This window comes from Nomascus leucogenys, chromosome 4, assembly GCF_006542625.1.
Source record: "Nomascus leucogenys isolate Asia chromosome 4, Asia_NLE_v1, whole genome shotgun sequence".
NCBI classification, from domain to species: domain Eukaryota; kingdom Metazoa; phylum Chordata; class Mammalia; order Primates; family Hylobatidae; genus Nomascus; species Nomascus leucogenys.
Genome location: NC_044384.1, coordinates 132,618,486 through 132,642,500, shown reverse-complemented (window position 1 = coordinate 132,642,500; position 24,015 = coordinate 132,618,486). Strand labels below are relative to the sequence as shown.

The 24,015-nt window shown below is 42.8% G+C and overlaps 1 protein-coding gene across 1 annotated transcript; it reads right to left on the bottom strand.

The window, feature by feature from the left end:
• Positions 1–22,511: 22,511 nt before the first annotated feature.
• Positions 22,512–23,572, bottom strand: LOC115834668. Its single transcript, XM_030810061.1, has 2 exons — positions 22,820–23,572; positions 22,512–22,715 (listed from the first exon to the last, which is right to left on the bottom strand). The coding sequence occupies exons 1-2, from the start codon at positions 23,570–23,572 to the stop codon at positions 22,512–22,514; spliced, it is 957 nt and encodes a 318-aa protein (XP_030665921.1).
• Positions 23,573–24,015: the final 443 nt, after the last annotated feature.

Here is a 24,015-nt window from a genome sequence, read left to right as displayed (position 1 = left end):
AGATACTCAGGAGGCTGAGCCAGGAGAATCACTTGACCCCAGGAGGCGGGGATTGCAATGAGCCGAGATTGTGTCACCCTACTCCAGCTTGGGCGACAGAGTGAGACTCCGCCTAAAAAAAAAAAAAAAAAAAAAATCGCTTCCCAGACTTTACACACATGATGAACCCAGCTTGGAATGTTCTCCTTCTTCTTCTTATCCTTATTTTAGCTCATCTTCCTTCAAGGTCATGTCCTATCTTCTACCTAAACTTCCTGACAACTTTCCCTCCCCATCTGGGTAAAATTTATTACACCCAATTGTATTGATTATCTCTCTGGCTAATTTGTCCTCTAAGTGCCTTCCCAATGAAACTGTGAACTCTTTGAGGCCATTCTTCATTTTCTAGACTTCTCTTGCTTCCTTTATGGCACCTAGTTCATCCAGGACACAAGTAAACTCAATCAATGGTTTAAATATTCAAGCTGATGGCTGCACAATGTATTCCTACCAATAAGCAACTGAACAAAAATGCTAACTAAGGACATAGAATTAGAGGGATGTTTGAATAGCAGAAGCGGCAGGGTCTCAGTTAATTTATGGAATCCTGGCAGTCAAACATTGAGGCAGACTGGTGTTCCTCTCAGTGTGTTTTGCAGTTGGGATAGAAAGATGAATAAATTGCTGTCTGTTCCCTTAGAATGCTTACAGTTGATGGGGTGATCATCAAGTCCAAACCCCGTTTTGCAGATGAGGAAACTGAAACTCAGAAGAGTAGAGACTTGTTCAAGTCATGCAGTTAAGACTAGCAAGAGACCACTGTTTCCCCAGTTAAGTCCACGACACACCATCTACACAATTTTTGTCATATATGAATAACAACCATTCAACTCCTAATGCTTTTTCTACTTAAATCATTTTAAAAAGAATCTTTAGATTTATTATAAATAAAGGGAAAACCAGTATTATTTTCTGTAAGTAAAAGACACATACTAATATGCTTTAAAGTAGATGCATAACTTCTAAAATAAAAATAATAGAAGTTGTGTTATCACTTAAAGTCCACATTTTGGGAAACACTACATTACATCAAAATCCATATTGACCAAAATTAGGTAGATTAGCATGCATTTCATGTAAGATGTTACCACAGATGTGATCACTCACGTATGAAAAATGAATCTTTTTGCAGAAATCATATCTAGCTGATTTCATCTGTTTTACCTCAAATGCAAAAGAAAACTCAGGACCATTAAAAACTAGTCAAGAAAAAATGTCTATTCAAACGTGAAGGTGCCGATAGGTATTTGGTAATAAAAAAATGAAGAAATTAATTAGAAGGCATGTGTGAGACAGCTGGACTTGAAGAGTACCGATTTAATTAGTGTAGAAAGGCAGAGAAAAACAGCACTAGTTTCTAACTGTTACTTCAAATTTGCTAAAATCAGAGTTGACAGTTCCATTGACTCTGTAAGATGCACCTGTTTCTCTGTAGAGAAAACACTGTAGTTTCTGAATACAGGACAATCAATCTTTTATTAGCCTGGGTATTTTCTAAATTGGGCACTCTAGTTAGCTGATTTTAATTGTAGCTTACCAAGAGTTAACCAATTTATTAGCTAACCAAAATATTTCAATTTTAACTGTCATTGTTAAAAACATCTTTTGAAAATATGAAGGCATAATTTTCTGCCAGAGGTAGTACAGAATAGCAAATGTAATGTCACATTTCTTTGGATATTTGTGATAATTGTGGTGGCTCAGGCTAAATCTAGATTTTTAAATGCTTTCAATTTCCTGAGTGCCTATCATGGACTGGCCCTCTGTTTTCCTTACACAACCCCATCTGATTCTCACTACATTGTGGTGGGACAGGTATTACCATCCCTGTTGTGCAGATGAATGAATGTAGCTATCAAGAAATTAAATATTAATAGCATGTCTGGAGATCAATAGCGAGTGTAGTGAAGACTTTAACCCAGGTCCACCTGGTTTCCAAGTTCATGCCCTTCTTCCCTAGAACTGTGGTAATGCATCAGAATTGGAGAACACAGAATCCTGGCCTGAAGGTGCATAGTCAGAATGGGATTCCTTAGTCTTAAAATAAGAGTTGTTTTTTATTTTATTTTTTGTTTTTAGCATCTTATAATCTGGCAATTTCCTTGAAGCCTTAGATACAGCACAAAAAAGAAATTCAAGGCGGGATGCAGTGGCTCAGACCTGTAATCCCAGCACTTTGGGAGGCCAAAGTGGGTGGATCATTTGAGGTCAGGAGTTCCAGACCAGCCTGACCAACATGGTGAAACCCTGTCTCTACTAAAAATACAAAAATTAGCCAGGCGTGGTGGTGCCTACCTGTAATCCCAGCTACTCAGGAGGCTGAAGCTGGAGAATCACTTGAACCCAGGAGGCGGAGGTTGCAGGGAGCCAAGATCATGCCACTGCTCTCCAGCCTGGGTGACAAAGTGAGACTCTGTCTCAAAAAAAAGAAAAAACAACAAAAAAGAAATTCAAGTAAACTGAGAACTCCAGGTAGCTGAATTCTAGTTAATTAAACTTTAACAGCATGTAATTCCTAACAATTAAAGACACCTCTAGCGTGTACCTAGAGTAATGTTAGACATGAGAATGCTTAAATGGCTTCTTTTTTCCCCTTTTTTGATTTGTTTCTTAAAAAATATTTTTAATTATTATTTTAACTATGTTATTTTAATTATTTACTTTTAACTGTTATTTACATAATAGTCATACCTATTTTTGGGGTAAATGCGATATTTTGATACAAGCACACAATGAGTAATGATCAAATGAGGGTCAGTGGGTTAGTCATCACCTCAAGCATTTATCATTTCTTTGTGTTAGGGACATTCCAATGGCTTCTTTTCAAGTAAAGGGAGAAACACTCTAATAATACTGAGAGAATCTAAATGCTGCTCAGCAAATTTATCTTCTGAATGTTATGAGGTCCCCCCTAACAAAAAATGTTCAAGATAAACTTTTCTAAGTTATGCTTTAGAAACGTTAGGAATAAAATTCTTCCCACTCAGCATTCTAGTATTGCTTCATTATTTGGTCTAAACATGAAATTCCAGGAATTAAAAACAAGAACTTGCCAGAATCAATGCCTTTGTGATTTTAGCTTGAAGTAAAGCACTGAATATTTACTTTCATCGTATTAAATAAACTTATAGGAGGCCACTGTTTTGGACTGAGCTCCTGCACTAGCTCCCGACAGAACAGACCAAACCAAAATGGAGTCATTCATACTAGGTGCCATGTAAATAAACTAAACTTTAAAATGGGCTAGTTTTCCAAAAAACAGGAGATTTACAGCAACCACTAGGAAGCGGTTCAGTTTACCTGAGCTGGCATAAGGAAGTCCCCTCAGTTTTAACCCTATAAGGAAAGTAACTTTGTAATGACCAGTCTGCTTTTTGTTCCTTGTATCTGCTTTCTTCCATCTTTTTCTGCCTATAAAACTCTCAGGGGAAAAAACACAAATTAGGTTTTTTTTCCTGCTCTTACCATAACAATAATAATCCATACAGAATATTCCTGCGACCAAACGTGTGTGTGGTGGGAAGTTTCTCCTCTTTCTCCCCATCACCAAGCAAACAATCAGCTCTGCAGTGGACATCAGCTTGGTGTCCTCCAATTAAATTGTGATACTATCTACCTGGAGATAGCCTCAGATCCCACAGCTTGAGGGCTCAGTCTGACAAGACTGCACCCCCTGACCCTCATCACCAGACACCAGTTTTATGTCTGGGCCTCCAGAATTTCTGACAGATCAGCTTCAAGTTGGGGTTCCCATGATCCCCTCTTTGGGTTTGATTAATTTGCTGGAACAGTTCACAGAATTCAGGGAAACACGTTCAGTGGTTTATTACAAAGGGTATTACAACCTATACATAGGAAGAGATGCACAGGGCAAGGCACGTGGTAAGGGGCATGGATCTCCCATCCCGTACCCAGGCATGTTACTCTCCAGGAACCTCCATGTGTTCAGCTATCCAGAAGTTGCCCAAGCCCTATCCTTTTGAGTTTTTATGAAGGCTTCATTATATTGGCATGATTAATTAGATCACTGGTCATTGATGATAACTTTAACCCTAAGCCCCTCTCCCATTCCCACAGGTTGGGGAGTGGGGCTGAAAGTCTCAACCCTCTAATCCTGCCTTGATCTTTCTGGTGACCGCCTCCAATCTGAAGCTACCAGCCATGAGTCAACTTGTTAGCATACAAAAAGACCACTTTGGAAATTCTAAAGATTTTAAGAATTGTATGCTGGGAAATGGGTTTGAAGACCAAATAAATATTTCACAATAACACAAAAACCCACCTCCTTTGGTCAAGTCATGGCAGCACCTTTCTAAATCCTTAGATGGGATGCTGCCCAATTCATGAATTGCTAATAAAAGCCAACTGGATCTTTAAACTAAATTTGTTGAATTCTTAAAAACAGTTCCCACCTAGTAGATACTAGTTAGAATGTCATTAAAACCATTACAGAGTTTTATAACTTAAGGCTTATTAGAAATTTTGATTACACAATCCATCTCAGTTCTGAGAAAATTTTTCTTTAAAGAAATTTTAATTGTAACAAACCCTTATACCTCTGGCTAGATATAAGCCATTTTGTCTCCCTATTTTTTGAATTAGAAAGTAGCTTGTTTTTTCTTTCACCAATACATTACTATCTTAAGGAGCAGAGGGTCAACCAAGAAATGCCCTCCCAAGTTTACACAACCAGTTGACACTTTCTTCCAGGGTGCTTTTGCACAGTATATCAGGTACTGCAGAGTCTGACTCACTCTTTATCTCCAGACTCATCCAGCTTCTCTTCTACTCCATAGTCAATACAGAGCCTGGTGTGCAGCTACCTGTACACATATTCAGAGGTTATCTCCAACTAGTTGTGAGCCTCGGGGATGTTTTTACTTCGTATGCCTTGATTTCTTTTGTCTATAAAGTAGAAAAAATAATAGAATCTATCTGATGTTGTTCTTTCAAAGATTAAATGAAATAATGCATATAACATGCCCACCCATCCGTAATAAATACTCAATAAATGTTAGCTTATACTATTAGCCTGGAAGTCACTTCTGGCAGGAAGATTTTCCTAACCATGAAAACCAGGCTGGGTGCCCCAATTATTCATTTCCATAGCATCTTGACATTCTTGGGGACACTCATCCTTTTTTTAATTATTTATTCAATGACTGCCTTTTCAGTCAGATTATAAACACCTCAAAGAAAAGCCTTATGACTATTATTATTAGTTATAATCACAGGGTCTAGCGCAGAGCCTAACAATGAATATTTATTAAATGAGTGAAAGCTATTTACCAAAGATGCAAGACTGATGAGTTCTTTGGGCAGACTGTCATTTAAAAAAATTGATCAGTTTGCAGGAACTGTAAACTGAGAGAAATCAGTATTGTGCTGTGCCTTTGGTTGTGAGATAAGTCAGAGGAAAGTATGATAGTCATAGTAACTGATAGTAACTACAGTAGTGCTACCTGAAATTTCCATGCCCTCTTGCACGGTACAGTATGTTCATATCTATCATTCCAGCTCAGGCTCACAGAATCTGAGAGTTGGGAAGAAATTCAAGAGTCACCTCACCCAAGGCTTCATTTGAGGGATAAGGAAATGGAAAGACATCATTGCACCAAGAGTCATTGCATTCTCCAAGATGCCTCCCACAGAAGGCACCAGAACAGCCCTTGGACTCTGGCCACGTGTTCTTTGAATGAAAAAGTCCGAATCATAACTCTCTGAGTACAACTCGAACAGCTTGTGAAAGGATGGAAAATCCAACATGAGTGGGCTGGTAGAACCAGAAGGTGGAACCACAGTTGGGTGGTTCAGGCACAGAGGCTTCCCAGGGTGTCACAAGCCAGCAGCAAGGGGTGTCACTCAAGGCTCAGGATGGGAGCTGTTGTCTTATGAACTGCAGGGAGCCACAGCAGGGGTCAACGAAGCAGGCAGGAGCTGTTCTCCAGAGACCCACAGCAGTTGCCTCTGCATGACTCATTTCCTCCCACTGGAGCCAACTGGGTGACTACTGGGCTTATCAAACCCAGCCCTCTGGACCTTTTTCTGGCCACCTTGGAGGAATGTTCCTGGCATATCTACCCATGCACCCTATCTTTGCAGCTGACCGCAGCTATCTCCCTTTAACTTTCCAATGTAGGACCCTTGGGGCTACAAAGGAAAATCCCTCCATCACTCAGGCACATGGGAAGTGATTTCTGATCATGACGTGGAAGAGAATGATTTTCCATATGCCCGAAATTTCAACCCAGTTCATCAGTTCACAGCTCAGGTCTGTGTGCTAGGAATACAGGGCTGGCTGCACAATCCCTTGGTTTTGGCTCCTCTGCAGCCCGCATGGAGGTGATATCTGCCAGAGTCCCCAGAACGCATGAGAAGAGGACACAGCCCCATGAGATCCTTAGCAATGGTGGAATTGACATGGGGGAAGCTAAGGCTGGGGACTTAAAAAAAATAGTCAGATTCAGATGGCCTTTCTTCTCACTTTACTCTTCCTCCTCTTTTTTTTTTTTTTTTTTTTTCTGTTTGAGACAGGGTTCACTCTGTTGCCCAGGCTGGAGTGCAATGGCATGATCCTGATTCACTGTAGCCTCGACCTTCACAGCTCGAGAGATCCTCCTGCCCCAGCCTCCTGACGAGCTGTGACTACAGGTGTACACCACAATGTCTGGAAAATATTGTTTGTTTTTATAGAGACAAGGTTTCACTATGTTGTCTAAACTGATCTTGAAGTCCTGGCCTCAAGCAATCCTTCCACCTCGGCCTCCCAAGGTGCTGGGATTACATGCGTGAGCCATTACACTCATCTTCCTCTTCCCTTTTGATAGCAAGGGGTGGCAGGACAAAGAACTGACACGTCCTTGCGATAGTTTGCTGAGAATGATGAGTTAATGGGCGCAGCACACCAACATGGCACATGTTTACATATGTAACAAACCTGCACGTTGTGCACATGTACCCTAGATAATTTTAAAAAAATAATTAAATAATAATTAAATAATAATTTAAATAATAATTAAATAATTAAATAATAATTAAATAATAATAATAAAAAAAGAACTGACACGTTAGACCGGGGATATGCTTGGTGCTGCAATGTACAGGCCATCTGCAGTTGGGCTGGCTCTGACTGTGCGAAAAATGGAGTTGCTCTTTTTTGCCCACAACTGCTTCCTTTCAAGGGGTGGCCTGGAAAGGTGAACAGTCCAGCAGGTCCCTTCTACCATCCCGTCACTGCCTTTGGGCTCCCCTCCCCCAAATCCTTATTATGCTTCATAATTCTATAGAAATACCTCAGCTTCCATCACACCCAACTCACAGTTCTGATGGGGCTATTCAAATTAATTTCAAGCTAACATAGGGCAAGTTGTTTTTAACTGTCTAAATTCAGCAGAAGAATAGCCACCCAGTGTGGTAATTATTTACTTTCAGCAGCTTGAATGCAAATGTCATTAAATCTTTACAATGGTTCTCATAAATGCTATTCATTTTCATCTGCAGTTTCAAAGAATTACACAGGGGAGTTTTAAAATTTAATATAACAATAAATCTTATTCGGGCTGTGGGATCCGCTGGCCTATAAAAGCTGAGTAAGGCAGTTTCCACAGGGGCTTAGCTTGCTTGAAATAACTTCAGAACAAAACACCATTCTTCCAATGCGGGAAGGGAAAGGAAAAGGAATAGAAATGGAAGAGGGGGCCAGCCAAGTTGACAGTCAACTGGACTCTAAAAGTGCTTGGGCAGAAGCTGAATCTATACAAAATTTAGCAGATTATGCACCCATTACATGTACATCTGTGCAAATGTGGATCTTCCTTTCTAGTAAGGGAGATAAGATTTGTACATAAATACTTGAAAGGGTGTTGAAAGCGATAGGTCATCATCATCATGATAATACCTATGATTTAGTGAGAACGTTTTCTACAATGTGCAGGAAGTAGTTAAGGGCTTCACATCTTTTATAAAAAGAATGTTCACAACTAAAGAGTACAAAGAAAGTGAGGCTCAGAGAAGTTAAGGAATTTTCCCTGAATCACTCAGCTAGCTGGACTTCAAAACCAGAAGTGACTCTAAACTAAAGTTGTCAGATAAAATACAGGACACCAATTACATCTGGTGAATTTCAGATAAACAGAAAATCATTTGTGAGCTTAAGTATCTCCCCAATATTGCTATTTCTATTTGCGAAATCTGGCAGTTCTATACAAACTCTCATCTTAAAAAGCTTTTCTTTTTTCTTTTTTTTTTTTTTTGAGACAGAGTCTCGTTTGGTCACCAGGCTGGAGTGCAGTGGTACGATCTCAGCTCACTGCAACCTCCGCCTCCAGAGTTTAAGCGATTCTCCTGCCTCAGCCTCCCGAGTAGCTGGATTAAGAGAGGTTTCTTCTGGTTAGCAGTGTCACAAAATAGACTGTTACCCATAGTTCTGGGTACTCAATCCCTATTTCAGATGAATTGTTATGGCTATGAGAGGCATAAAGACTTACAGAAAATTGTCCTGTAGATAGTATTTGTTTTTAATGTGATATGCCTAGCAAGGTTTGAACCTTTTATTTTCCTGCATTCCATCAGCAAAAATATTTGGAGCATTCACTTTCAAAATATACATATTGATTTATGACTGATATATTTATACCATTGTATTAGCATGTCATGTGCAAAAAAAAAAAAAAAACAACTCACAAAAATAAAGCTAGAGAGGCAAAATACGAAAATATAAACACTTGGGAGGCCAAGGTGGGTGGATCACCTGAGGTCTGGAGTTCAAGACCAGCTTGACCAACATAGTGAAAGGCCATCTCTAATAAAAATACAAAAAAAATTACCAGGCTTGGTGGCACATGCCTGTAAACCCAGCTACACGGGAGGCTGAGGCAGGAGAATCGCTTAAACCTGGGAGGCGGAGGTTGCAGTGAGCTGAGATCGTGCCACTGCACTCTAGCATGGGAGACAAAGTGAGACTCTGTCTCAAAAAATAAGAAATATATATATAAACAGAAGCACTACCATTTTTTTCAGTACCTAGTACATTGTCTTGTATGCCTCACTTTCCACACTGCTGACACACAGCCCTCTGATTGATCCTTTAAGTCACTGGAACTCAGCACTAACCAAGCAAAGTTGAATCCAGGACATTGAATCCAGATAATCTATCTAGGCGTATTCATCCATTTTTGTAAAATTCAAATTTTCTTTAACTCTTTCCTTTAGTTAGGCTAGGCAGACCTGGCTTAGTGTTTTATTTTTATTTTTAAACCCTCTTCAAAGAGTTCTTGAGTGTCAGGATAACTTACAAACTTGTAGATTTTCTCCTGACCTTTTTTTTCAGCTCTCCTCTCTCTTTTTTTTGGAAGGGGATAGGGAGGATGGAGTCTTGCACTTTTGCCCAGGCTGGAGTGCAATGGTGCAATCTCAGCTCACTGCAACCTCCGACTCCTGTGTTAAAGTGATTCTCATGCCTCAGCCTCCCGATTAGCTGGGATTACAGGTGTGCACCACCATGCCAGGTTAATTTTTTATTTATTTATTTTTTAGTAGGGGTGGGGTTTTGCAGTGTTGGCCAGGCTGGTGTTGAACTCCTGACCTCGAGTGATCCTTCCACCTCGGCCTCCTAGTCTTTTTTTTATTCTTTATTTCTTAATGAATTATTGTAGGTACATAATAATTGTATATGTTTATCGGGTACCAGCTCCCTTTCTTCAAGCCTAACCCTCTTCTGCACAGTTTATGGCTCAAGATTCTTCCCTTCTGCAGAAGACATTGAAGAGGTTAGAAATGCTCTGGGTAGAAGAAGAGAAACAGGAAGGCTGTTGAGAATCCTGAGGGGAGAGAGGGCCTTGGCTTGAGCCTGGAAAGGGGGGAGAAAGACAACCCTGATGAACCCAGGGAGGTGCCCAGAGGCAGCACCCTGAAATAAGAGAAGGGTGGGTGCATTTATGAGATGACTTTTATAGAGTTAGTCAGAATTTTACAGGCTTTCACGTGGCTGCCTCCTACTTCTTCTTCTTCTTCTTTTTTTTTTTTTTTTTTTGAGATGGAGTTTCACTCTTGTTGCACAGGCTGGAGTGCAATGGCTCACTGCAGCCTCCGCCTCCCAGGTTCAAGGGATTCTCCTGCCTCACCTTCCCAAGTATCTGGGATTACAGGCACCTGCCACCACACCCAGCTAATTTTTGTATTTTTAGTAGAGATGGGATTTCACCATGTTGGCCAGGCTGGTCTGGAACTCCTGACCTCAGGCGATCCACTCACCTCGGCCTCGCAAAGTGCTGGGATTACAGATGTAAGCCACGGCGCCCGGTCTGCCTTCTACTTCTTAACCTTGTTAGAGGACCATGATGCACATAACTTCACTCTTCCAACTCTACAGAGCTCTTTTGGTTTCCTGAATATTTCTTTTTTGTTGTTGTTTTTGAGAGAGAGTCTCCCTCTGTCACCCAGGCTGGAGTACAGTGACACGATCTCTGCTCACTGCAGCCTCCACCTCCTGGGTTCAAGCAATTGTCCTCCCTCAGCCTCCCCAGTAGCTGGGGTTACAGGTGCCCACCACCACGCCCAGCTAACTTTCTAGTGATTTCACCATATTTGCCAGGCTGGTCTCGAACTCCTGAGCTCAAGTGATCCGCCCACCTCGGCCTCCCAAAGTGCTGGGATTATAGGCCTCAGCCACCATGCCCGAATGGTTTTCTGAACATTCCTAAGCCTCAATAATACTCTTGTTTTCAAAGTCTCATTTGTTCTGAACTGCAGTGGACGATGAATTTATGGAGAATTAAGTCATTAGGTATACAGAATACAGAATTATGATTAGATGAAAATAATACATTTTGTCTTTCTATTTCAAGACGGGAGAGGTGGGTAAGAAAAATCATTTCTTTTTTTTTTGTGAGACAGAGTCTCACTCTGTTGCCCAGGCTGGAGTGCAGTGGCGCAATCTCCGCTCACTGCAAGCTCCGCCTCCCAGGTTCACGCCAATCCCCTGCGTCAGCCTCCCGAGTAGCTGGGATTACAGGTGCCTGCCGCCACTCCCGGCTAATTTTTTTTTGTATTTTTTAGTAGAGACAGGGTTTCACCGTGTTAGCCAGGATGGTCTCTATCTCCTGACCTCGTGATCCGCCCACCTCGGCCTCTCACAGGGCTGGGATTACAGGTGTGAGCCACTGCGCCTGGCCTAGAAAAATCACTTCTATTCAGACATGGAGAAAAGAGAGAAAACCCAGGCCATGGGCTCCCAGCTGCTCAAATGCAACCAGGACACAGAAGCAGTGGAGCTGTTGGACCTGAAAGCATGCAGCCTAGGGTGAGAGGCAGTTGAGCCAAAATTCAGGTGGATGGAGGACTGGCAATCAAAGCAGGGAGGCTCTCCAGGGTCTGCATATTCTGTGCTAGGCTCAATTCCAAGTTCTTTACATATTATAACTCACGTAATCCTTATTTTCCATCTGGCTCTAAAGTCTGTCCTGTGCTGAGTTCATGCGGAAGGACTCAAGTGAACGTGAAAATGCACGAACGCTTTGGTACCGCAGAAATTTCCTGACCCTTGGCCCAGCTGTAGAGGGCAGGGAACCCTGAGACGATCCGAGACTGAATTTCTTCCTGGTCCAGTAGGACGAGGGTTTGGGGCTAGATTTTATTAAAGATAATAAAATGGTTAATTCTCTGAGAATGTTGATTTTTATACCTGCTATACTTGTAATTAATGAATAACTTATTTTGTTCTTTTTCTTGCCTCTTAACAGAATGATAACCCATTTTTTTTTCATAAGGCACAGACTGTCCCACCTGCAGCAAAGGCCAAGCAAACCTGAAAAGGGATGAGGTGGGGAATTAATGCTACAAATTCTTTGGTCAGGCTTCATGATTAAGACAGGCCTGGCAGGGCACAGTGGCTCACACCTGTAATCCCAGTACTCTGGGAGGCCAAGGCGGGCGGATCACTTGAGGTTAGGAGTTTGAGACCAGCCTGGCCAACATGGCGAAACCCCATCTCTACCAATAATACAAAAATTAGCCCAGCATGGTGGCACACCCATGTAATCCCAGTTACTCGGGAGGCTGAGGCACAAGAATCGCTTGAACTCAAGTGGTGGAGGTCGCAGTGAGCCGAGATCACGCCACTGCACACCAGCCTGGGCGACAAAGTGAAACTGTCTCTCAAAAAAAAAAAAAAAAAAAAAAAGATAGGCCTAAGAGGTCTCAATAATTGTCTTGTCTGAGAGGGAAAAAGGCAGAAAAGCCAATCTGTACAGGACTGTTATGAACTGACATACTGTAAGACGAGTCAGAAATTTCTAAATGGCATTTTTGTTCAGGGGTCACAGTCTGCTTACTCTCAACTGAATCACCTGCTCTGATTTGCTATTCAAACATCAGAATTGTGTTTTTTTGTTCTTGTTTTTGCTTTTTTGTTTTGTTTTGTTTTTTGAGACAGAGTCTCTCTCTGTCGCCCAGGCTGGAGTGCAGTGGTGTGATCTCGGCTCACTGCAAGCTCTGCCGCCTGGGTTCATGCCATTCTCCTGCCTCAGCCTCCTGAGCAGCTGGGACTACAGGCGCCCTCCCCTACGCCCGGCTAATTTTTTGTATTTTTAGTAGAGACGGGGTTTCACCGTGTTAGCCAGGATGGTCTCGATCTCCTGACCTCGTGATCTGCCCACCTCGGCCTCCCAAAGTGCTGGGATTACAGGCGGCCCGAGCCACAGCGCCTGGCAACCCAGAATTGTTTATGTGCTGCCTCAAGATTGCAGTCCTTGCGCTGGGAGCCTCATCCAAAGCAGCATCCCCAAAGCAACCTCAGCTCCCCAACTCCCAACACGGTCTGACCAGCAAACAGCTTCAAGTCACTGGCTTGGATCGAGTTTACAGAACCCATTGTGGTGTTCCTGCTGTCTCTTAGCAACATCTTGCAGGGTGGCCTTATTCAGTTGCCATCACTGCCTGGCACCTGGGAAGGGAAATCTTCCAGGATGAGGGGAAATCTCCCAGGTCTGGGGGGGTGCCACCACTCTGTGATGTACAGACACACAATCTAGGTTCAGATTTTCTAATCTGGATTTCAAATTCTCCAACGTTGTCTTAAATGATGCATATTTTTTATGCTGAAATATGTACTTCATTTCATGACATTGTATTGGTTTCCACATATGTAGTTTATTATTTTTAGTTTATTTTTATGACTTTGAATAAAAGGTATAATTTTATAACTCAGAAATATATATATATATATATATTTTTTTTTTTTTTTTTAAGATGGAGTCTCACTCTGTCACCCAGGCTGGAGTGCAGTGGCGTGATCCCAGCTCACCGCAAGCTCTGCCTTCCGGGTTCACGCCATTCTCCTGCCTCAGCCTCCTGAGTAGCTGAGACTACAGGCACCCACCACCACACCGGGCTAATTTTTTGTATTTTTAGTGGAGACGGGGTTTCACCATGTTAGCCAGGATGGTCTCTATCTCCTGACCTTGTGATCCGCCTGCCTCGGCCTCCCAAAGTGCTGGGATTACAGGAGTGAGCCACCGTGCCTGGCCTAACTCAGAAATATTTTTGAAAATTAATTACTATTTTTTTTTTGAGACGGCGTCTTACCCTGTTTCCCATACTGGAGTACAGTAGTGCAGTCTCAGCTCACTACAAACTCTGCCTCCCAGGTTCAAGCAACTTTCCTGCCTCAGCCTCCCAAGTAGCTGGGATTACAGGCATGGGTCACCATGCCCAGCTAATATTTTTGTATTTTCAGTAGAGACAGGATTTCACCATGTTGGCCAGGCTGGCCTTGAACTGCTGACCTCAAGTGATCCGCCCACCTCGGCCTCCCAAAGTGCTGGGATTACAAGCATGAACCACCATGCCTGACCATTAATTACTAATTTTTAAAATAGATTTATTTTTGTTGTACAGATAGTCTCTCACTCAGTTGGCCAGGCTGGTCTCAAACTCCTGGCCTCAAGTGATCCTCCCACCTTGACCTCCCAAATTGTTGGGATTACAGGCATGAAGCACTGCACCCAGCCTATAAACCTTAATCTTAATTTTCAGGTTTCAGACCAATTCACTGCATGTGTATATGATCACATCGTTGCTCTATTCTTTCCTAATGAATTATGAAATTCACACATGAACTCAGGAGAAGTCCAAAACTCAAATCCTCTTTACATTCTTTCAACTCACCAAGTTTTTCCTCTTTCAATCTGATGGCCCCTGGAGTGCCTCTCTACTGAGATTCTCTTCTGACTCAATGGAATAACAATGGTGACATTTTTCCTCAAATTATGATGTGCAGATAGTAACTTGGACAGTAATTACCCCATTGTAGGCTTGCACTTATTAAAGTATTAAACCTTTGTAAATATACTGCCAGTGTTTCATGCTGTAGACTTTAAAATGCCTCTTTGCATGTATGCTTATCTGCCCTAAAAGCTTATAGAAAGCAGAAAAAGAATCTTCTGTTGTATGTATTATAAAGGACCCAGAGAAACATTTAATAAGTTAATTTAATAATGAATATGGTAACTTACACGTAATCAACAGTGTAATTCCTGCATTCACCTTTAATACATAGCTTCTAATTGGATTTATGTAATGCTTTTTTCCAAAGAGCTTCACAGGCTACAAACACAAGGCAACCTAATAAACGAAGAAAAGGCAGGTGCCAGCCAGAAGCGATTCACAAAACAGTATAAAAAGATAGGTTGTTATGGAGGATGCTCTCAATAAAAAAGATGGTAGAAGGGCAGCTTGCAGAGTATGCTAAGAAAAAGTTCACTTACAAATAAAGATTGAGGATGAGAAAAGTAAGAATTTGGCATGAAAAGAAAAGTAGGAATGATTTATTTCAGTTGAAAATATGTATTTCATAGGTTGTTTAAAGCATAGCGTAGAGCTGGATCTACTTGCCTTGCAATGGAAACAAATTTGTTTTCTAGTTTCCTGGCCTGTAGTGGATTTAGAAAAGGATGTTAGAGGTAGGCATAGGAATAATAGTGAGAGGAGATAGGCCAGAACAGAGGAAAGTGAACAACTACTAAAAATCAAAAAGAACTCAGAGAGCAGAGTACTAGTGGGAGAGAGGCAAATATAAAATTTTATTAAATATAAGGGCAAATAGTCTTAAAGACCTAAGGGTACCAGCAAGCAATAGTTGGGTACCAGCAGCAAGACTAGAGTGATTACTTACATTATCAGATTAAATTATGTTATGTGTATGATGTTTAAGGAAACAGAAACACAGTGAATATTAAATGCTCTTTAGAAAAGTTTTTATCCAAAATGTTGTTTTTAAATTGTTACTTTAAAGGTCAAGCAAAATTTGTTTTTTAAAGAGAATTTCTGTGGGACATGTTAAAAGAACCCACATCCTTCCTCCTTTCCTTCCTCCCTCACCTTCCTTCTCTTCTCACAATTAGAGCTATATAGCTACCCATGTGACTCTTTGACCTTGGGCAGCTAGGAAGCACAGAGCTAAGTCTGAATGCCAAACATACCAGCTTTGTACGCCTTTATGGGATGGACTTTTGGGTTGCTTTTCTAATCTCAACCTCGTCCTTCCTTGACCTTGACTTTTATTTATACGTTTTCCTAGTCTTCATTGTTTATTACCATTTACCTTTCACCATTGTTTTTATTTATTATTTGTGCTATTGTTCTAGGATATTGGAAATGCTTTATGGAGAAGATTGAGTCTATATTAACAAAGTATCCTGAGAATTCTCTGAGATATCTCTGACACAAGATAAATGGTTTAACATTTCCATTGATACTGCATCATACAATCAGTGAGAACTCAATGAAGAGCAGCCAAGCTCCTTGCAGATAAAATGAGATTTTCCAATGATATAACATTGTAAGTGCTTGAATAATTCCCTGGAGCTTTTTACCTTGCAATCTGCTGGACCTGGTTATTGAAAGGTTAATGCGAAATCACACATCCTGAAAATTGAAAGTTAAATTCCAAAAAGTTAAAATGGACTAAATATAATCACAGGAAATATGCACAACATGAAGGGCAGCCAAAAAAGAGTCATAGCTGCTGATGACTTTAGAAGGAAGGAAGGTGGACGTCCTTAAAATAAAAAATGCAGCCCTGCCATTATCTGACAATGTCAACTCCATGTAGCCATCATTCTGTCATTTGCCCACCTTTTTCGTTTGCCTAGAAACACTTGCAGAGAGTTGTCAGCTAAGAGTGCAAAGCGATTGCTTTGTATAAATGTTCTATCAGAGCTCTCTCAAACTTTAGGGAAACTAATATACATTTTATAGCTTTCGGGAGATTTTTAAAAACAACATCGTTGAACTTTGTAATATATTAGGATCAAATCATTGTGTGATGTCATTTATAAATAGATTTGCTTATTTATGCTTATTTAATAGACATGCTAAGTCATAAGGTACAGTTCAAGGTTCAGTATAACCCAATTCAGGGAATGTAGCTAATCTCCACCTTTTGGATGTTCTGACTTCTGGAATACTGGGTCAGGAGTCCCAGAGAACTAATGTAAAGTTGAAGAGACCACATGCAGAATCCATGATAGTCATTTGATTACCATACAACCTGCTTTCACTAAGTCTTTGTTAGTCTCATTGCATCCTATAGTCTCTATAAATCTACAAGGAAAAAAAAATTTGTTGTTTTTGAGACAGAGTCTTGCTCTGTTGCCCAGGCTGGAGTACAGTGGCACAGTCACAACTCACTGCAGCCTCGAACTCCCAGGCTCAACTGCGATTCCTTCCTCGGCCTCCCAAAGCGCTGGGATTACAGGCATGAGCCACCGAGCCAAGCCAGGAAAACAAAAGTCTTTAAAAGATAAAATTTTTATCATATCATAACCTGTAGCAGATTGCGGAAGCAAATCTATTTATAAATCACATCAGGTAATGATATGATTCTAATATATTACAAAGTTAAAGGATGCTGTTTTTAAAAATCTCCCCAAAGGCTATAACATGTATAATTTTATAGTACATTTATAGATTCTCTATTAATTATGCATTAATGTATAATTTAATCTCAAAATATTACATTGGAGAGAGCTCAGATAGAACACTTATACAAAGCAATCACTTTCCACTCTCAACTGACAACTCTCTGCAAGTGTTTCTGGGCATTTACTGGGTTGGCTGTCTGTATTTCCTCCTCTGCTCTCTGCTCCCCATCAACCTTTATGAGTCGTCCCTTTCCCAGACCTCCATGGTGTAACCACCTTCAGGATCTCAGCCCTCCTGTTAGCACAATGTGAGCCGCACCTACCTCTGTGCCCACCATAGTAGACTCTCGGTACCAGCCCACATCAGACCAAAAAGTCTCTTCCCAGGGATGCAGGCCTAAGAGATTTCAGTCTTAGCCTGGATTGTCTTCTAAGGAGAAGAGATGTAAACCTAGGAGTGGTGTTGGTCAAATTCCTCCCTGTGGAGTAGGGAGATGAGTAAGCAGACAGGCAGAAAGAGAAAGAGGGATTCAGAGAAGACTGAAGAACAGGCAAGCAGAAGATAGCAGAGGAGGGATGAAAAATAAGACCTACTGGAGTTGCATCGAGCCCCTGTGTCCCAGGTCCCAATCCAATTGCTTTTCAACATGCTGCAGTGACACAGCTGTAAAGGTGTCCTTGCACTCTTGGCCCTCTGCTTCCTATAGGTGGATCCAGATGCTAAACTTCCAGGAGGATTGCATCTATACAATGATCCACAGGACCCCTGCATGTGAATGTTGAGGACGGGGTAAGGAGAGAAAAAGGGCAAGAGAACGTTGTCATGGGAACACTAAGGCAAATCACAAGATGAAAAAGGATTGAAACCCATTCTGCTATCTCAGGCTTTATTTATTCAAGTAATAAATCAAGACGTCTGTGTCAAAACCAATGTAGCATAAAAGGAACTAAAGATAAGCTTTTCAATCCCATCAATACTGCCTCCTAAATACCACAATCTTTTAAAATGGATGTTTCGCTGCACATTTAATCTATATTTCTGTTCAAATTACTATGTGAGCATTTGTGCATGCTCTTTCTTTGTTCTAGTTTCTTTTATAAAATTCTAAATGACTAACCACGTAGAATTAATATAAAGACAGAATTATCTAGAATACTATTTTATGAGAAAAACAACTTCTAAACTTATGACAAACCAGAAGGCAAACAGTTTCGAGTAACGAAATGTTTACCTTTAATGAGGTAAGTGACTGCTTCCTGGGGGTTAAGTAGACCAGGGAGTCAATGTTCAACTCGTAGAAGGGGACTTTATTTAACTGGAACCATTACAGGACAAATGGTTTGCAATATTAGTCCAAAATTCTGTGCTGGGAATTTGTATTACTGTTCAAAGAAAGCACTGACTCTCATATCTGAATGTCTTGCTCCTCATGGAAATCCCAGTTTTCCGTAAGAAAGGTAAGCTCACTCTATATGTAAGTTTCCTGTACTGAAGTCATTTGACAAAATAATGAATCTTTAGAGATAAGCTGAGACAGATGAAAATACTTTTTTTTTTTTTTTTTTTTTTTGAGACGGAGTCTAGCTCTGTCATCCAGGTTGGAGTGCAGTGGTGCAATCTTGGCTCATTACAACCTCCACCTTAGTGATTCTCCTGCCTTAGCCTCCCCAGTAGCTGAAATTACAAGCACCCGCCACCACGCCTGGCTAATTTTCACATTTCTAGTAGAAACGGGGTTTCACCATGTTGGCCAGGCTGACCTCGAACTCCTGACCTCAAATGATTTGCCAGCCTCAGCCTCCCAAACTGCCGGGATTACAGGCATAAGCCACCACACCTGGCCAAAATAAATTGTTTGAATACTTACCTTTCCTTAAAGAGTTTCATTCTCTTTCTATATTCATAGATGCACAGGTATTATAGAATTTTTGAGGTAGAAAGATTTCCTGGAGAAAATGAGAGAAGCTAGCTTTGTTCAGGGAGTTGTCAGAGGCCACAGAGCTAGTTTGTCAGCAAAACCAGAGCTTCTTTGTCATCTTGTGAATTAAACAAAAACTTTCTACCCAAAATGTAATGTACTTTATAGATTTACATTTCAGACATTAGTTTGATTTTAAGGAATAACAGTCCAAGACAGAGAGTTCACACTATTTTTCCTAGTCTGCTAGACAGTGTCTGCATACAAGAAAATAGACCTCCATTGCGTTTCCATTGATTAGATAAATGAATGATGTCCCAATGCCTGTTTCCCTCCCACACAAACCCCTTGCTGGCTCCGTGCCTGTCATGCTCATTTCCTCGCTGTCACCTAAACCCTGAACACTCTTACAGGCTAGTGACCAAAGCTCAAAAAGTGAATTGGTTTTGAGGACCAATGGTGAGGGAGGAAGGGAGAAAGGAAGACCAAAATAGAGCAGTTAATTTTTTTGGAAATTTAAAGCCATAGATAAAATTGAGGTCAGTAAAAATGAGGGACATTAAAAAACATATTTACCACTAATTTTCTAAGGCTGTTTATCTACCAAAAGTCACTGCTATTTTAAGACATAAAATATGTAAAATATGAAGACCTACCAAAGAAAATTTAAGATGTGGAAATGTCCCGAAATGAAGATAGAGAAAGCTCTTCCCCCTCTCTTTTGAGTTGGGTCTGCTTTCCTTATCCTCTTATTTTAGCCCCAAGTTCAGATCAAATGTGAACAGTTCCCCGGGTTCCCACAGAGGGGCAGCAGCACATGAGGCCCAGGAGATGGTTAGGGCAGGCTCTGGCCCTGGCCCATAGAACATTCTCTGATTCACACTGACAGACTCACCACAGGAACGTTAGAGCCCTCCGTTGGCACTACCCTGAGCTGAGACTCCATGTCCCCAACACCTAGGCCTTCACTGCTTCTAGAAAGCTGGCTGGACTCATTCGCACAAGGTTAGGTCACTAGACCTAGAGTCCTGAGGGTCTTTCTCCCACTTTCTCCACTAGAGGAATTAGGAGTGTAGTACAGACCACCAGGCCTGAGGAAATGCAGGGTTACTTCCAATGAAACCTTGCCAGTTGGAAAGACAGTGAAAGAAGAGAGAGAGAGCCCTGGCCTCGGGGTAGATGACTTGAGGGCTGGGCCCAAGCTGCTTCGTCCTAGTCCCATGGAGTTGCTTACAATCTGCAAGCATCTGTCCTTTCACGAGTGAAGTGGGGTGATAATAACATACATCCTTGCAGAGTTTCGAAATTTTCATAAGAGGAAATAATGCAATGGAAGCCATCCAGGTCACAGAACGCTCTGATTATTTTTACTAAAGCCTGGTCATAGAATAAACTAAGAACCAACAAATGAAGATTTGTTCTTCATTCCTTACGATACTTGGAAAGATGCAAGCCAACAGTTTTTACTTTTGGAGCCTGTGATGTTTCATCATTGAGAGAATAAAGTGAGCCATTCTGAATCCTGCAAAGAAGAAAGTTTACTCTTCAGATCCAGGATTTTCCAAGCTGACAGTAGGACCTCAACTCTACTGTACCAGTGGAGGGATGGAGTTTCCTCCCCCGTAACCAACGTTTCACTTTAGTAAACCTAACTAAGCACATTTTGCATAAGTTCATCAACTGAAAGCCTCCACTGTAGGGGATCGAAGGTGTTAGCATCCACAGTGGTCAAGAAGATATTATATTTTAATCAGCTTTTTGATACTTTGTGACAACTCTTATAGCTACATTCCAAAACATGAAAGGATTGAGTAATTCTCACACACTCATCTTTCAAGTCTAGATAGCACCTTAATCTGTCCAGCGCTGGACACATGGAAAAACCACTGTGCTGCTTTGTCTAACACCCAACCCTGGGCAGGGGCTCCCTGGTTAGTGATACCCATACAGCACCCACAGGATCTAAGGCTGATAATTTCCCAACTCCTCTCTCTCCCCATGGCAGAGGGAATCACACTGTCTGACCACCTCTGACTCCGTAGGTTCCCTGGTCCTACCTGGTGTCTCATTGATTTGGCTTCTCCTCTTTTCTCCCTTAGGACTACTGATGGGCCCTTTCACTTTAGTCTGCAAATCTCCATTGCAATGTGAAGAAGGGGACATCACTGATGTTTTCATGATGGAAAAACTGAGCCTCAGAGAGCTCTGGCGGGTTGCTCTGAATAAGGGCTTGGACTTGGGGCTTCTAACTTTTTAGCCAGGAATTCTCCAACCTTTAACTTAGACCGAGCAGATGTCAGGGGCCCATTTGCAGCCCTCTGAATTAGGTGGACAAGGGTGAGATCCACACACTTGGACCAATTCCCAAAGTGCCTCTCCCCAGAGAAATGGCAACAGCTCTGAGGCTTCCGCTTATCCCCCGAAGGTGGGAGGGGAGAGTGGGAAAAGATGGGGTTTTCAAGTCATCAGGCCAGCACTGAAGTACACAAACAATGACTGTGTGACCTCGCATACAGAGATGGGCTCTGATGCAGGAGTATGTCATTCTTTCTAAATCCCGGTAGGAAATGAGAGATGCAAGAATTAGGATGGAATGTAAAGTATTTCTTAAGGAAGCATGCTATCATCTCTTCCTCCAAGAGTGCTACTCTGGAGAGAACTTTCTCCCCATTTCTTAACTGTGGCTATGCAGGCCCTTTTTAAAAACAGAAAAGGGAAGTGTGCCATGAGAAGCCTGCAGGAGAGGGAATGGTGTTCAGATGAAGTGGTACCCCCTCTAAGCCCATGGGAGGCCCCTGCCAGATGCTGTGAATTTCATTCATTTCTTCTGTGACTTCCCTGAGATTCCTCTCCACGCTAACCCTCAGCACTCCAATGACTCCCTCTTTTTTCCATCTCATCCCACCACCCTCCACACCCTTCATCACTTCGACCCTCATACTCACACACGTGCAAAGGATAGCAAGATGTCCACACTGTGAGAAAAGAAAGCTGAATGCAAAATTTTAAGTTTTGTCCACCCATTTTGAGAACAGTGCACCTGAGCTGGGTGGACAGGTGGGCTGCAGGCACAAGCACAACGGGAAGGCTGGGCCAAAAGTGTGGAGTGTGAGGTGCTAACGACATGGGCAGGCAAGGCCGTGATCAGAGGCAGAGCCCACAGAGCTGGAAACAGGAGCCCCCAAAGCTGGAAAAGACCCTGGAGGCCACAGAGGGCTGCCTTTGCCTTCCTGATGGGGAATGCAGGCTCCTGTCCCAGGCTGCACATCCATTTGGTGGTGGTGGTCTAGGTGTGTTGGGGAGATGGAAGGTAGATGACAGCCCTAGAAAGTCAGGTGTTCACAGATGACAGTAGGGTGTGGCTGAGTTCCAAGGCTGTGCTCCAGTTCTAGAAACCTCCACAGCTCCCTGGAGCCTCCCCCATTGTTCCCAATGCCCATTCTGGAGAACAGGCTTTGCTTTTGCCCTTGTCTTTCTGCAAGGGTGGGGAGGATGTTTGCCCATTCACATCTCCATCCCCTCAACTGAAACTGGAGTTGTAGAGCTCTATTTCTCAAAGTGGTTAAGAGGAGTAATGGGATGTGAGAAAATGCCTAGCACATCACAGGGCCCAATAAATGTCTGGGTACCTCCTTTATCCTTCCTTCTGGTGTTCCCCTATAAAGTGTGCCGACTTTTCTTTTCCCATCTTTGGCAGAAATCTCGGGAAATAGTTAAACCTCGCCTCCTTCCAAACAAAATGTTTCCGGTGGCCTGGAAGGTGGCAGAGGACAGAGCCAATGCCAGGCCTGGGAAGGCTGCGGCTTGTGGGTACCTCTGCTGTTGAGGTGTGGCCCCTCTAAGCAGAGGAGAGAACCAACGCCAGAAACTGGGGGCCAGAGTGGCATGTCTGTCCCCTGGCTCCCTTTCTTCTGCTGGGATTCAGGCCACGCAAGTTCTTACCTTGAGAGGCAGAGTGGCAGGCGGGGCTGGGCAGCCCTTGCTGGTGTGCACAGCTGGACAGTACTTGTAGAGCCGCGCCCTTGTCGCCTGCACTGTGGTACCTGTGGCCTCCTTACAGCTCCTGGGGAGTATTTGGCAAGTCTCGGCACCTCTCCTCAGCACAGTCCTTTCCCCTCCATCTGCAGCGTGGACCAGGACAGCCCTTGGAGGGGAGCGTCTCAAGGCATCCCTGCAGCGGGGGTCCATGCCCCACAGATCCTGGGTGGCAGAAGTGACTGGCCAGCACTTCCAGCCCATGGAGGGACTGCTGCTTTCATCACTCATGATGGGAGTTGGGCTAGGAAGCTTCCATGCCAGGGGCTGTAGCCAGCCCAGTGTCTTAGAGGCAGGGGCCTGGCAATGCCTGTAATGTGGGGATCTGCAATCACCACCCCTGCTTACATCCGGATCCTGGGATTTTTTCCTCCCTTCCTTCTTTTCCTTTGGAGCAGAGCAAGTGAAAGCAGCTGGTTCCTCTGTCTCAGGGCCTGCCTTCTGCAGCAGCCTCAAAGGAGGGGCAGCTGAGCCCTGTGTGCGCCTGAGGTCCCAGCCTGCCAATAAGCCTGTCCTGGGACTTGGGAAACTGTGTCCCTCCTCCAGGCCCCCTGGGGTTGCCGCTGGAGACGGGGCGGGGAGAGTGCAGGCTGGAGAAGCCCGCAGCTGGATGAAGAGGAAGGAAGTTTTCATCTGCTGCTGCTGAAATTGCCCAGCCATTTCCTCCAGGGGGGTCGGGCTGGTCCCTGCCAGGGTGGAGTTTCAGGCCTCAGTGCCCAGGGATGCGAACAGCAGCAGCTGTGGGCAGGCATGACTCAGCCCCATGGTTCCACCGACAGCCTGAGGAAGCAAACAACATGTCTTGAGCACCCGGGGGAGTCTTAAAATAGGGGGGTCAGATAATGATCTTGGCCATGGAGCTGGACATTGCATTTATATCACAGAATCACAAAAAGATGTTAGTGGAGAATAATCTACAAGTGAGGGGTGACAGTGAGGACAGTCAAGACAACCCCTCTCACCTTTGTTTTTGTTTTTGTTGAGACAGAGTCTGGCTCTGTTGTTCAGACTGGAGAACAGTGGCGTGATCTCAGCTCAATGCAACTTCCCCCTCCCGAGTTCTAGTGATTCTCCTGCCTCAGCCCCCTGAACAGCTAGGATTA